This window comes from Dermacentor silvarum, chromosome 7, assembly GCF_013339745.2.
Source record: "Dermacentor silvarum isolate Dsil-2018 chromosome 7, BIME_Dsil_1.4, whole genome shotgun sequence".
Classification (NCBI taxonomy): Eukaryota; Metazoa; Arthropoda; class Arachnida; order Ixodida; family Ixodidae; genus Dermacentor; species Dermacentor silvarum.
In genome coordinates, this window is record NC_051160.1 from 65,701,839 (window position 1) to 65,715,994 (window position 14,156).

The following is a 14,156-nucleotide window of genomic DNA, read 5'->3' on the forward strand; positions in this document are numbered from 1 at the left end:
CCTTTGCCGCGCCTCTTAGGTACAATAACACGTTAGCTAGCATAAGCGTAGGGTCCCATCTGTTGATTCCACTCACGCGTTCGTACATGGCCAGCCACTCGTCAACGTCGGCGCCATCGGTCCCACAGAAAGTTCCGGGATCCTTGGCTTGTACAACCACAACCGATGGGAACGACGACGTAGCTGGCAACGGTGACGTTGCAGGCGGCAACGACGTTGATCCCGCGTGCTCACCGTCAGTCATGGTGGGGACGGTGATGCGACGTCCACTGCGGAGCTCAGATTCCAGCCTTGGTACCCCGCAGCTCCACCAATATGTTACGGGGATGTTGGGAGTATAGACTGGATGTATTTACAATATATACACAAGTAGGGTTAGTGTGATCAAGATAGCTGACTAGCAACAACACGCAGCAGCCAGTGTCCCTCGATCTTCTTCTTTTCTTTCCTCCTATCCTCCCGTAACAATATCTAGGGACTTTAGTATAGCAGATTGAGCAGGGCATGAAAGTGCGTCTGCTTGGTGTCGTCGGTGTCTCAGCCGAGTGCACTACGCGTGTCTGGAGACTTCCGAGCCTGCCATGGCCCACCGCATATGCGCTTCAGTATCGTGACACCACGAAGGCGGTGACGCCAACGGCAGCGCCGAAGGCTCGAACGCGCTTTAAGTACTCTATATGCAACCAAGTTGAATATGTACACGTGTTAAGAAAACCACACACAAAGCACCGAACACGCAACACATAGCCGTGAGAGAGACAGATTCAACTTTTATTGGTGCCAGAAAAACTCAATTCACTAAGCACCATATCTCGATCAAAATTACCTTTCAGTGAGTACGTCTTATTCAAATACAGGGTTGCTTATTTTGTTGTTGTGATCGACGGTCTGCAGGCAGGTACGTCAACTTTCAAATTTAGCAATGTAGTTGGGCTCAGAAAACATGTGAGCTTTTTGGGTCGTAGTGTTTGTTAGTACAGTTCTACTTGTTAACAATTATTTGATGGCGCCGTCTCCGCGGTGACAATAGATTGGAGTGGTGTGAGCGTTTTAAGTAATCTCTTGCGAACAAACATTTACGCAGCGGCCAATAGAATGTTTGCCGCGTCAAGTTGAATTTTGTACACTGCTCCACAAATGATTTCCGTATAGAACGATAGAAATCTGAGCAAGTTCACAAACATTTACGGTACAGATAGCGTAACATAAAATTTGTGTTTTTTTTAATTTTTCTATGTCCGTGTCTTCCACGCCCACCGTTCCGTATTATACTCCAGGGATTTCGTGTACAGTGATTTACTGAAGGCGTGTCTACGCCGAGGCTTGTTATACTTGCTGTCTTCCTTTGAATTGAACCTAACGCTCAGCCTAGCATGTTCGCCATTAAAACTGTGCGTGTTTCTGTGTTTTCTGTAACTGAAGGCCGTCCTTTTTACGACATTAAGCTTCCATAAGTATTAAAAAATCATGGTGCAGGTACTGAAACTGAAGTTATACCCTAAAAAACGGTCTCGCGGCCGATAAAAAAGCGTGGTTTTTATCAACGAAATTCATATGACAAGCTTTTTGTGAATTTTAATTGAATGCAAAGGTTTCGCACTCTTTATATATATTTGTGGCTTTTATATTTATAAGAGGCATTGAACCCATGACACTCATGGTGCGTTCCTTGGTGCAGGTGACAAAAAAAGGAAAATATGCATCTCTCTACTGCAGTGGTCTATCTTCTGGCCCCCACTTTCGGCCAGCTAATTCCACACAGTCTATCTGTTCCCCCGAATAAAGGTAAAAGCCTCATTGTCTCTTGTCGTCCAAACCCACATAAATCAGAGTTGAGACAGTCGGTGCACTTGTGTATAAACCTCAATTAAACTGTGCCACCTTCTTTTGAACTTCTGCTGGCCGCAGAAGACGCACAGTATGTATGCAGCAAAAGCTTACAAAATGATCTATTTCGTGCGGTGTGCTTCTAGACCGTAAATTTCTAAACGCGGCTTTCGCAAAAAGTGTACACACACACACACACGCACACAAAGTAACGCCTCAGAAAAAGGCATTGTCGCGAGGCGTTTTACTGGGAAATTATAAACAGATTTGCTCTACATTTTTTTGCTCAATGAGCAATGAAGCAAAACAGTGAGCTGTGAATGGACTCGTAATTATGCGGTGGTTCCTTTTTTGAGAACACAGAGTACGATGAAAACACCATTTATAAAGACGCTAATGTGTTTCAAAATAATGGAGAGTTTTAGCTTTTCTGGTATTGCACTAATTGCCGGAGGACTGGGCATTTTGCTTGATGGGCGGAGGCGCAAACTTGAGTGAACTGCATGGTGCAGCACAATGAGGTTGACGCCCCCGCTCACGCGGTATTTCACCATATCTGCCTTCGTTCAGCGGAATACAGGACATGACAAAACTCTCTAATAAAAACTTATCTGAAAGTTACTTTCACCTTCAAAGTTCAAAATTTGGCAAAGGTAAATAGTGTTTGTCAGAATACCCCGCGGAACACGCGGAAAATATTTTAGGGATGATAGCTGAGAGAACCTGGTGAAGAGACGCATTTGTACACACACACGCACAATAAAGGAAGAAGACAGCAGGTGCCCACATCCGTGCAAACATGTTCTACAATGCCCACCGGGTGTTTTCCAAATTCTTTTGGGTTCGAAATGCTTTTTTAAAAAAGGACAAATGTGATACTTAAGAAATATTTTATGGATTCTATTTACAACAGATGCATACATTCTAAATGTAAGGAGACATTAGAGAAAAAACACATTAAAATTGGACCTAATCCCGTTTTAACAGAAATGGTCAGGAAATTGGTTATAGACCAAGACATGAAGCTTGTCATCAGGGGTTTCCTAATCGGTTCCAGACATTGAAGAAGCTGAAACTTCTGATGTCTACATTCTAATGAAGTTGGAGCAATCTTTATGGATAAAATTAAACCTGACTACCTGACAGAGCAACTATCACGCCCTCAGCAGATGTCCACGAGTGACGGGTCTGTTTAGGCCTCACCGTTGAGGGAGCGGGAAGCTAGCGAGACGAAGGCTTGAATGAATGAATGAATGAATGAATGCTATTGAAAAGGGGTTGCTATGTCGTCTATTCTGGAATAAGATAAGATGGGTAAGGTAGAGAGAAGATGGGCGGGAGTGAACCTTAGCGCTGTCGCCAATGACGAGAACCTTCTAAGAACGCCAACGCCCCTGACGGCGACGAAAGGTGTCACCCCGACCAAGAAGACCTAGATCCAGCCGGCCACGCATGTCTCCAGGACGAAGTCCCACGGGGGTTGTAGGGCAGTCCTGAGATGTGTCGGTTAAGCCGTTAAGTCATACAATATCCATGATTGCTTGCCTAATTACTATAGCTCGAACCACCTTAATAGACACAGCTCTCTGGTAACAACAATCCCAAAGTTGGTGTCATCATCATCATCATGAGCCTATATTTATGTCCACTGCAGGACGAAGGCCTCTCCCTGCGATCACCAATTGCCCCTGTCTTGCGCTAGCTGATCCCAACTAGCGCCTGCAAGTTTCCTAACTTTATCACGCCACCTAGTTTTCTGCCGTCCTCGACTGCGCTTTCCTTCTCTTGGCATCCATTCTGTAACCCTAATGGTCCACCGGTTATCCATCCTACGCATTACATGGCCTGCCCAGCTCCATTTTATTGCGATAGCAATTATATGGACACTCAAAAGCAGATTTCTGCCGTCGGCGTCGCCGTCGCCGTCGCCGTCGCCGTGAGGTTCCGTATGACGTCAATGGAGATGAAATCGTGGCCGCGCGCCGCCGAACGCTGTATGTGCGAGTGAAAGGGCGCGAGGGACGCGCTCTTTCACGGGGAGTGAACGCACGGCGGAGAACAAACGCGCGTTCTGCGCCGTGCTTCCTTAAGGGCTGCAGAAGTAGGCGTCTCTTTCCTCCTTTACAATCACCATATATGTAGAGCAAACGCGCCTTCTTCCGATGCGCGAGAGGCCGTGGGGGAGGGGGGGAAGGGGGAGGGAAGGGAGGCGACGTTTAGCTGCGGCACCAAGTGCCTATTTATATCAGAGGCTCCGGCAACAGTCACCAACGCCGCACGCATTTTGAGCGAACGCGGGCAAAATGCCGACGGCGTCGACAACAGTTCGGCGCGTTGCCGGTGCTGCTGCATGTCCAAGTTTATACAGCTGATAAAGCTAATATCATTACTCCGTATATCTCTCTACAAATTTGCTATCGCAATTGATGCTTCACCTTTCAGGTGAAACTGCGACAACTTTTTCTTCTCTTAATCTCAATTAGAATATCAGCTATCCCTGTTTGCTCTCTGATCCACACCGCTCTCTTGCTGTCTCTTAACATTAGACCAACATGTTTCGTTCCATCGCTATTTGTGCGGTCCTTAACTGGTTCTTGAGCGTCTATGTTAACCTCCAAGTTTCTGCCCCATATGTTAGCACCAGTAGAATGCAATGATTGTACAATTTTCTTTTCAACGACAGTGGTAAGCTCCCAGTCTGTGTAAATGCGCTTAAAATACAGACGATAGGTGAAGACGAGACACAAACAGCGGTATGATGCGACGACCTGCGCTATGCGTGTCCCGTCTTCCCCTATCGTCCTCAAACCAACTGGCCCGACTTTGTGTAAATCACCAAAGTTCTGGTTAACGTACTTATCTCAGATCCTCAAACATTAAGGAATTTCGAATACATTTTCGGAAACTTTGTTTAGGGAACTAAGACAGCGAATTGAACGGGTTTGTTGGGATTGCAAAAACTCTAAAAACGGGGGACGAAATGAAATCGTCTGTTGTTATTGGCGCTTTAGATGGTGTTTAGGAATTATTATCTAAGTACGTAATAGTTTCATGCCAGACTAGTCGAGTACATGTCTTATAAAATCACCAGACAAGTATCTGGTATAGACGGTTTCATTCAGCGCCACCGCGCTCTGGCAACGCTGTGCGCCGGCATCCGGCGCCCTTAGGAAACTTCCGGTAGCCGTTGCTTTTGCTCGTTTTTGCTGGTATTTGTTCGGTCGCGCGCTCGTTCTGCGCATATTCTGTGTTATTTTTCGGGTATATCGACATAAGTGCGACTTGTGGCATTCAGTGTGTTGCATGACGGCGAGTAGCTCTTGCAGCATCGACTGTTTTCATTACGTTTACTCGTCAACGGTGTTTTTCAAATCTGGGAGCCTACCAGGAGCTCCCAGATTTGCTCTGCTCACTTCATCCAAGGTACGTTACTACGTGGAGTAGCGGACTGCTATAATGCTGAATAATAAGAGTGCTACTGCACGATTGTTCTGGCCGTATGTCGTGTAACTCACGCGAGAGCAGCTCGACTCTCGCCCCGAGTTTGCCCGCTCGTCCAGTTTCTTGCCTCGGCGCGGATCGCCATGCTACGAACATGAGTTAAAATTATTGTTTAGCGGGTGCCATGCTGCCGCCGTTTTATTTTAATGTTTTTCGTATCTGGGGCGCAAGTGCACTTCTGCACCTTTACTACCTAGGTAGATATGCGCATTGGCTTATCATGTTTAACGTCTTAAAACGACTCGGGCTATGACGGACGCCGCAGTGGAGAGCTCCGAATAATTTCGACCACCTGTGGTTCTTTAACGTGCAGTGACATCGCACAGTACGTGGACCTCTAGCATTTCGCCTCGATCGAAATGCGACAGCCGGGGTCCAAACGGCGTCTTTCGGGTCAGCAACCGGGCACCGTAACCACTGAGCCACCGCGGCGGCATGTGAGCATTCGTATCGGTATCGCAGAGCAGAATCGCAGAAAAGTTAGCGATTTCCGTGCATGCATGTAGGAAGTTTCGGCCACATTCTAAAAGCATTTACGAATGAACGGAGGCCAAATATGGATTGCAATCTCGTGCCCAACACTACAGGTTTCATTTTGTTAGAAGTGCGGTAAATTCGTGAGCATTTAAGTTAGTCCCATTTCAGTCGACCTAGGCTTCTTGCACTAAATTACTTTTGAGAATGTACAGTTATTTGTGAATGCATATTGAAAAGCAGAAACAAGCCATATGACGCAGAAAACATGTGCATGTACACATGCACACCTTACCACTTCATCCTCCATCTTGCAGCAATAAAAGTACCATTGCGAAATGCAAAAACGCCCGTGTGTTTGTGTTGTAGGGCACGTTAAAGAACCCCAGGTGGTCAAAATTAATCCGGAACCCTCCACTACCGCGAGCCTCTCTAATCAGAACTGGTTGTGGCACGTAAAACCCCAGAAAGAAGAAAAAAGTGCCATTAAATTTTTTCTAGTTTTCGGAAGTCCCATTACCTGCCTTGAAGACAACAGTCTGCGTTCATTGATGTCCTCACTAAGATGATCCGCTTGTTGCTCCGGGGTTGTAACTGAGAGAAGGTGTTCGGAGCCCGGCGAAAACGAAAATCGCACGACATCATCGCCCAGCCGATCGGGCAGCTCTCTGCCTCTAAACATCAGCTTTCGGCGATATCGGTGCTAAGCGCCTTAAAGTCGTCGCTCGTCATTTCGACAATATTCACGATGTAGAATCAGCTCATGACAGATTCCACCAAGCAGTGCAAACATCGACACGCCGGCCTCACGTCGCGCAAGCCTTCAAACAACATAGCCGGAAGTGCTTCTAGCTCTCCTGCCGGAAGTTCCGATGGGGCAACCAATCAGTGGCAAGCGAAGTTTCCTTGTAAACACTGAAACCGTCTATAGCTTGTCTCCATATCAGTAGTAGGAAACATAAATTTAGACGCTTTTTTAGGAAAAAAGAGTTTCTCCATCAAAGAGGCCTACATGCTTTCGTGTAATTTGATTTAATCGATAAACAGCGTGGTAAAACATGCGAAAAGAAACCCAATACAGTAAGTATATTTGAAATAAAATAAGACCTTGCCGTACTTAGCTGTCCATGGTCCTACTTCACCCGTCCATTGTTGCATCTTGTATCTTGCATGTAATTTTCTCCTATTTTACGCTGTCGTACTTTTCGGCGTGAACGTTTACGATGGTGACTTTTCTTTTCTTTCCCTAATTCAAACTATTGCAACTTTTTGCATGGTTGTTCCTATTGCTTTGCTGTATTCTTTGTCGTTAGTCTTTGTGATGTGATGTCCTGTTATTTATTGTGAATCACTCGTTTTCGGGTCCAGACACTTTTTCACGAATCAGGCTATCCCCCTTTTCCAAGGACCAATCGATATCATAGTGTAGTCCAAAATTATCTGTCACCGGGACGACTGGCTGTGTGGGATTGGGGTGACCGGATATATGCCCTAGGAATGTGCACTGTGGCCACTAGAAATGCTCCACTACTGCCTATACACTACGCAGCACAATGAGCTATAATTTCTACTATAGCGTTCACTACACAAATTTTTTTACAATCACCAATGCTTGACATTACGTAGACGCCAACTACAGTTAAATCGGCCGAAAATTCTCATAATTTCCCTTCTTCATATTTTCTTTCTCTCTTGTTGTCTTTCTAAAGATCAAACAGCTGAGACCATTCCGGTTTCATAAGTTTCCATATTGTACGTTTCCATAATAAATTCTATTTTGTATGGAATTACCGGCTAACGTATTCGCCTGTTTTTGTAGAACGAATAAATGTGGACAATTATTTTAACATTTGAGGGGTAACAAACGTCTAATACCATATTACGGGAAACTTTTTTTATTGTCAGAGAAAGGCAAGAAATACACTGTTTGCGAGACGGAAGTATGCGAGGAGAGAGGTAAGCCTTAAATCATACGTTTGCTACCATTATTCGAACTCTGAGTTAGTTATGGCACTTACGTGCCCCAAATACCAGTGCCACTGGCCGACGTTGCACAGGATCGTATCTTCCTGAGAAGTTTGAACTAAAGACACCCAGTTACACCTTGACAGGAAGCTTTAGGTCGAGGCCAACTCCGATTTGCCTATTCAAATCGAAGTATACGAAGAAATGTTCTCATGAGCCAACCGCTGGACCTATTTAAGTGAAATTGGTTACATTTCAGAGAGAAAGTTAAAAGGTAGTGATTCTATTAAATAGACTGCGCATCTGGAGCCAGGAGTGTTACAAAAATTGCCGAAAATTGCAACGCTTGAAGAAATAGGAGCTTGAAGTTTACAAACCGACAACTATCGGCAGAAAACAAATATCGCAGTATTGCAAACAAATTGTGTAAAAGCATCTATGGCCGAAAAATTTGATTACTGAATTTACAGCCTATGTGAACGGCTTACGAAGTTTACGATGGTTCCGCAAAAGTAATATTAAAAAACTAGCGGTGTATAAAGCATGAAATGCTTTTAGCTCCCGTTATTGGCGACGTTCACGCAACCTTGAGCCAAAAGCTAGAGCCATTATCCGGACACTCAAACGAGAACACCCGGGCATCGTTGCGAGAACAAAACGAGATCATTCGAGTAACCAGTCGAAAGTTAAAAAAAAATGCGGACTCTGGCCCCCAACCCTTTGTACAGGACCCCATTACATACGCTAGTTACTGCCCAAACAAGTTACAAACAATATTGCTTCCGAGTTCTTACTAATGTTTGTTCACAATATCACTCAAGCTGTAACTTCTAGTACGCTGAAGTTTTATTTGTCATTTCCAATAGCGACGTTCAAAAGGCCGATACAGGGCACCGTACACTTGATTATGATCTTTTTCCACTGAGACAGGGTTGCCTGTGCTTTTTTCAACGCCAGCGGTCCTGCAGTCTCGTGGCGCGGGTTTTGCGCCGCCTCCTTCAAGACATGGCGCCACGCTGCGTGACCAGGCCGGCAGCGCCGGCGCGCCGCGGATGGTTGTTTGGCCGAGAGGAGACTTGCAACGAGATTCAGTTCAAAACAGATTCATTTCGGCTCAGTAAGCTTTTAGGCCTGCGTCGCGGTACCAATCTGCTTTGCCAGTAGCCCATTTCATGCTTACATCTACTCTCAATTGCGGGATAACCAGCAATTTTGTTGCATTCTTATTGTAAATGCTAGGGAGAAAACACTATCGACCATCCACAAATGGTGGATGTTCTCTCGGGCGACAATAACAGGACATTGCGATGCGTTGAGTCTCAGTGTCAGGTTCTGTTGCTTCTTCTTTATGACAAGCCAGCACAACGCATGTCCAGCTTTGTTTACTACGCTATTAAAGCATTGCAAGCACAGACTAGCGTGAAAGAGATACTTTTTTCGAGTGGTGCATAATACATGATATCTTTTATTTCGTTTTGTTTAGACAAACATTGTCGGGGATGAAGAGACTAAATGTAGATTAACTCAACCTGACTAGTATTCCTCCAGTCGTATGTTTGACTGTTTTAGATGACTCAATAGGTGCGTGTTTATTGAATTTAGATGATTACTTATGACTGTGTTGCAGAGTTGTAAATTTGGTGGTTGCATTTTTTTTTGTTACTGTTACAGCAGTTAAGCGCTCGAAGCTAGATTTGTCTTGTCTGTCCGTCTCGTTCGTCTGTGTATTCCTGGCCATCCGCCCAACTATTTCTCTTACGCTGACTACGACCGCTGTCGTCACCGACGACCCACAACGATAACTTTTTTTCGTCGTCAAGCCACTACGTCGTGCCGTTTGATCATTTCCACAGCGCAGCGAAAAATAAATTTTCTCCACAACGATCTCCAGTGGGATTCGAACCCATGACTGTGAAGTAACGTGCATTTCGGAGTCGAGCGCGCTAACCACTGACCTATCGCGCAACATCACATTGGGAAAAAAAGCGGAAAGCTTCGCACTCTACGCACACACTTCGATATGATCGGCATCAGTGCATATCGTTCGGAGGCCAGAACAAGCAATACTAAGGCTATTTGGTACCTACACTGGCTACACGGTTGTAGCTAGTGTAGGAAGTAGCCATTTTCTTTTATGGGTAGAAAAGGTGTAGCTCTGCCCACCCGCATGAAGCTTTTGCATAGCATAAATGCAGCACGAGAACTACACTTTCTACACTGCAGTTTTGACGAATGTCGGCAGCAGACGAAGACAAACTAGCCAGCGTGGCAAAAGCATGGCGACATTTTGTCTGCGACTGTCGGCGGTGTCTCTATACATACGTGGCGACGACAGTGACCGTATGTCACAAAGGAAGGTGAGGTAATCTTTCAGAAAGATAAAATTATCATACTCACGGAGAGTGCGTGTTGAGACTCCGCACTGTATTATATGCATAGAGATGTCTTCGTGCGCTGCAGATTCGCGATGTATTTAGCTGCAGTTGGTCTAGATTTGTTTCTGAAAGAAAACCAGCACCTCAACAAGGGCGCCAAAGGATGCGCATCAAGCAAGGGCGCCAGAGGATGCGACGTCAGGTGAAGTGCGATGTCAGGCCTTTTTCGCCTGCTGATGCAGAAAACGACGCGCAGTCGGCTATGGTAGGCTACCGACCAATCATCCCAGTCCAGCACACGACGTCATAGCCTCTGTGTGACACGTGGTGCAGGTAAAAATTTGGAGGACGCTTAAGCTTAACCTTGAAGAGTGGAACGCGATGGTGCTGGTCACGTGGCTCCCCTCCCCCGACGCGGCTCTCATCCTCTCCTGGTCGCATGACCTCTCCGGCTCTGCTCCTTCGTCACGGTGGCCGTCATCGACGGCGCACGCTCGACTAAGAACACCTCCGCTGTTAAAAAAAATTGGCTGCATATCTACTCGCTTCGCTGCAAATGACCTAGAAAGACGATAGTCTTCTGCCGCCCCTTATACGTAACACCCTCTCTTCTCCCCCCCACCCCTCACGCTCTTTCCTTCCCCTCTCACTCCTCAAAAGATGGATGCAATGGTGGTTTTGATGAATTCAATTAAAATTTTCCGCGTTCGCCCTGCTCTCGCGCCATCTGTTTTGACCTTTTATTTTAAAGACGATAGTCTTTCTCGGGCTACCTAAACGCGAGAAACTCAGTCTGCATGTCTGTCGGTCACTCGATTCAACCGCCCGGCCAAAACCGATTCAACAGCCCGGCCAAAACCAACCAAGCTACTAGCACTGGTGGCACGAGGTCATACACGTCAACATTATACAACGCAAAGGGAACCTAAGGCCTATTTGAGGCAAAATATATGTACATAACCGTGATCCGCAGCGTTCATTTAATTAAGAATGCACATAGGACTGGCTTTTACGTCAGTAAATGAAAAATCAACCCGTTAGAAATGGTGTTCTCCATTTCTCCAACGGCAAGAACCTGGTGTTCTTGTTGAATGTTCGAAGTTGTCTTCTTTTTGAAGAATTTCTTCATGAGGTATGGCATACGGTTTCAGCTCTATGGAACCATTCACCTTTAGTTTCCAATCGTGCTAAATTGATTCTGTGCTGATAGTGCTCAATGTCAAAGGAATTGTTTATGCATTATTCTTTGTCAAGAAGACTTCATTGTACCAAAAAGTTCGTTTTTTGTCTTGATAAACACCTGTAACAGCTTATTTCAATAACAGTTAGCTTGATATGATTTCCTCAGATACGTTAGCGTTTTCTTATTGGTTGCATATTGGTGCAAGTACATCCAGTCCTGTCAAAGGTCCGAAACACAGTCAGCAGTATCAAAGTAAAAACAAATAATCGCATTATTAACTTAAGGACAAATAATTACAACGTGTATGTAAACATTTTTCTCAACTTTACTATAGATAGCATTCATTCATACACTGTTTCTAAGCGACTTCTAACCGCAGAATAAGTACCGTTGTCTTTGGCATTTGCCATGAATTCTCTCAAATGTAACATTCTGCCTACGAATTGAACTCTCCGGACGTGTCTTTTTCTTTAATCACAGTTTCGCATCCTTAAATTTCAATTTTCATCGTTATAGAGATTTTGCGTAGTGGATGTCATTTTACATTCGTAATTAAGCGTCATGCTGAATGTCCGACATTGTCTTCTTTTTGAAGAACATTTTCATAACATATGGCATACGGCTTGTACTCTATAGAACGATTCGCCTTTAGTTTCCAATCGCGCTAACTTGATTCTGTGCTGATAATGCTCAATGTCAAGCGGATTATTTATGTACTGTTCTTAGTCAAGATGACCTCTTTGTTCCAAAAGTTTTTTTTAGCGATCAACAATTCTAAAAGCACAATATGCCTATTTGTGACAGTCCGTTATTTGACATAACGCAGTGAGATCGCTGAGATGATCAGAATTTCTTCGCCTGTTATGTTCTCATCTAAATTAAGGTGATTTAAACATTTCTTTAACAGATGTTTCTTTTTCCTGTGTAAGAAACGTGGGAGGTTGCTCCCCAATACCGAAGCAAGCCACTGCTTAACTTTACCAATTATCCTTTTGAACGGTAAATGCAGAAGTAAAATCCCTACCAAATACTTGTTTACTTTAGTCGCCAATTGCCTGTTGGTGTGTAAGATACCTGTTACTCATTGTGGGACTTAAAAACAACAACAAAATCAATTTTATCAGATTTCTCACATGCCTTCTATACATTTCTCTGTGAGCTCTCAAGTGTTTTTCGAAAGCCTGTGCACTTTGTCCTATTTCATAAGACTAAGCTCACCAGTGACGAATTTTAACTGGAAGCTACAAGTCTGGTACTCTTACTTTAATACACTCGAAAGATATAGTAACGCTTTTGTTTGACAATCACTCGAACAGCCTGAGTAGAATGTTTTTATTTAATAGGAAACGACAATTCTTTGAAACTAATGAAGAATTTTATAAACCGTGATTAAGCTTCGAATGGTCGACAATTTCACCATTTCAGCGCTACTGAGAAGTAAAATTTCGAACTAATTCCACAACAAACACTAATGCCGCAAATATGCAGACAGAGCCTTCTGCAGCGTTTTAAGGTATCAAAACTAATGAGTAATAAAGGGTTCAATATCATATAGCTACTTCTAGGGTGTGAGTTTTACGCTACTAACGTTTGTTAGAGACATAAACATTGCAATTATGGATTTTTTAAAAACACAGTCTATACCAAAGGTAGTCTAGAAAATGTTTATATATGTCGTTATTACCGAGTTACACTCCCTGGTGGTGATTTTATAAGCATTTTTGAAGTATCGGCCCTATTTATCCCACCTCCAACAGTAAGCTCGGAAATTAGCCAATGGATTACGCTAGATATCGTTGTGGGCCATTTTCTATTAAACTTAACATATCTTTGAGACTACTTTCTTATTGCCTAATGGGAACGCCTCTGTGCTTCGCACTTGTTCAACTTAGGGAAAGCTGTCTTTTATATTCAGAAGCTGGACACTAGTTTATTATGCAAATTTAGGATTAGTATGCGCCACTGTTTAATTTGTCTCATGCATCTTTAAACGTATTTAAACACATCAACTGGCATTTCATTTTTTGTCGTATGTATCTTAGCAAAACTGCTCAATGCAAGCATCAACGAAAGTTTGGATCCTTGCGAAGACTTCTTTGGCTTTGTTTGTGACGGCTGGAACAGAGTTCACCCTATTCCAGACGCTGATACATCGTTTGGAACAATTGAACTTGCAGCGCAAAACGTGCGCAATGAACTAAAAGGTAACAACTCACTCATATACGAATAAGAATAAATAGAATTTAGGTTTTCTTTTCACAATAGATTCTATCAAACGTTTCATAACACTGTTTTGTTCCTCGCATGTTTTGACATGAAATGACGAAAGGATAGCAGACATGCCAAATTACATGAGCTAGATAAATTGCTCTTGTATAGTGATACACAAAGTGTGAATGTAATTTCTCTATCGATTCGTTTCAATTGAACATTTGCAGTTGTCGCCTATTTTTCTTGCGCGAAGTACAGGTGGTCTAAGCAATTGCTAGCATCTGCGATATCTTTTTTTAGTATGTTTGTAATCGCAATGTCCCCCTTCTGAACACAGCAGAATGCACCAAACACGAAGGTGTGTTATCGCTGGTAATTTTGTGCAAACATAACATTTTTTCGGCAGTCATTTTATTTCATAAGTAATTCGTGTTCCCATTGGGATCACTGAGGACAGATTAACACACATTCTTGAATTTCGGTTTTCACACAGGCTTCTTCTGCTGGTATTACTCTTTCAAAATTACTAATGCTTCCTCTCTGATCATCTGTAGTGCCAGTTCCACGTGGTTTTCAGTGTACATCATGTTATATAATTTTATAGCTTGCACGTTGAAGTC

General features: G+C 43.8%; 1 protein-coding gene across 1 annotated transcript in view; it reads left to right on the forward strand.

The window, feature by feature from the left end:
• Positions 1-1,684: 1,684 nt before the first annotated feature.
• Positions 1,685-14,156, forward strand: part of LOC119458931 (neprilysin-1-like) — a 58,067-nt gene continuing 45,595 nt past the window's right edge. Inside the window, exons 1-3 of the mRNA XM_049671520.1 lie at positions 1,685-1,785; positions 7,708-7,758; positions 13,368-13,529. Of these exons, the coding sequence (XP_049527477.1) occupies positions 1,698-1,785; positions 7,708-7,758; positions 13,368-13,529 (301 nt within the window). The 5' untranslated portion in view covers positions 1,685-1,697. The remainder of the gene's footprint in view (positions 1,786-7,707; positions 7,759-13,367; positions 13,530-14,156) is intronic.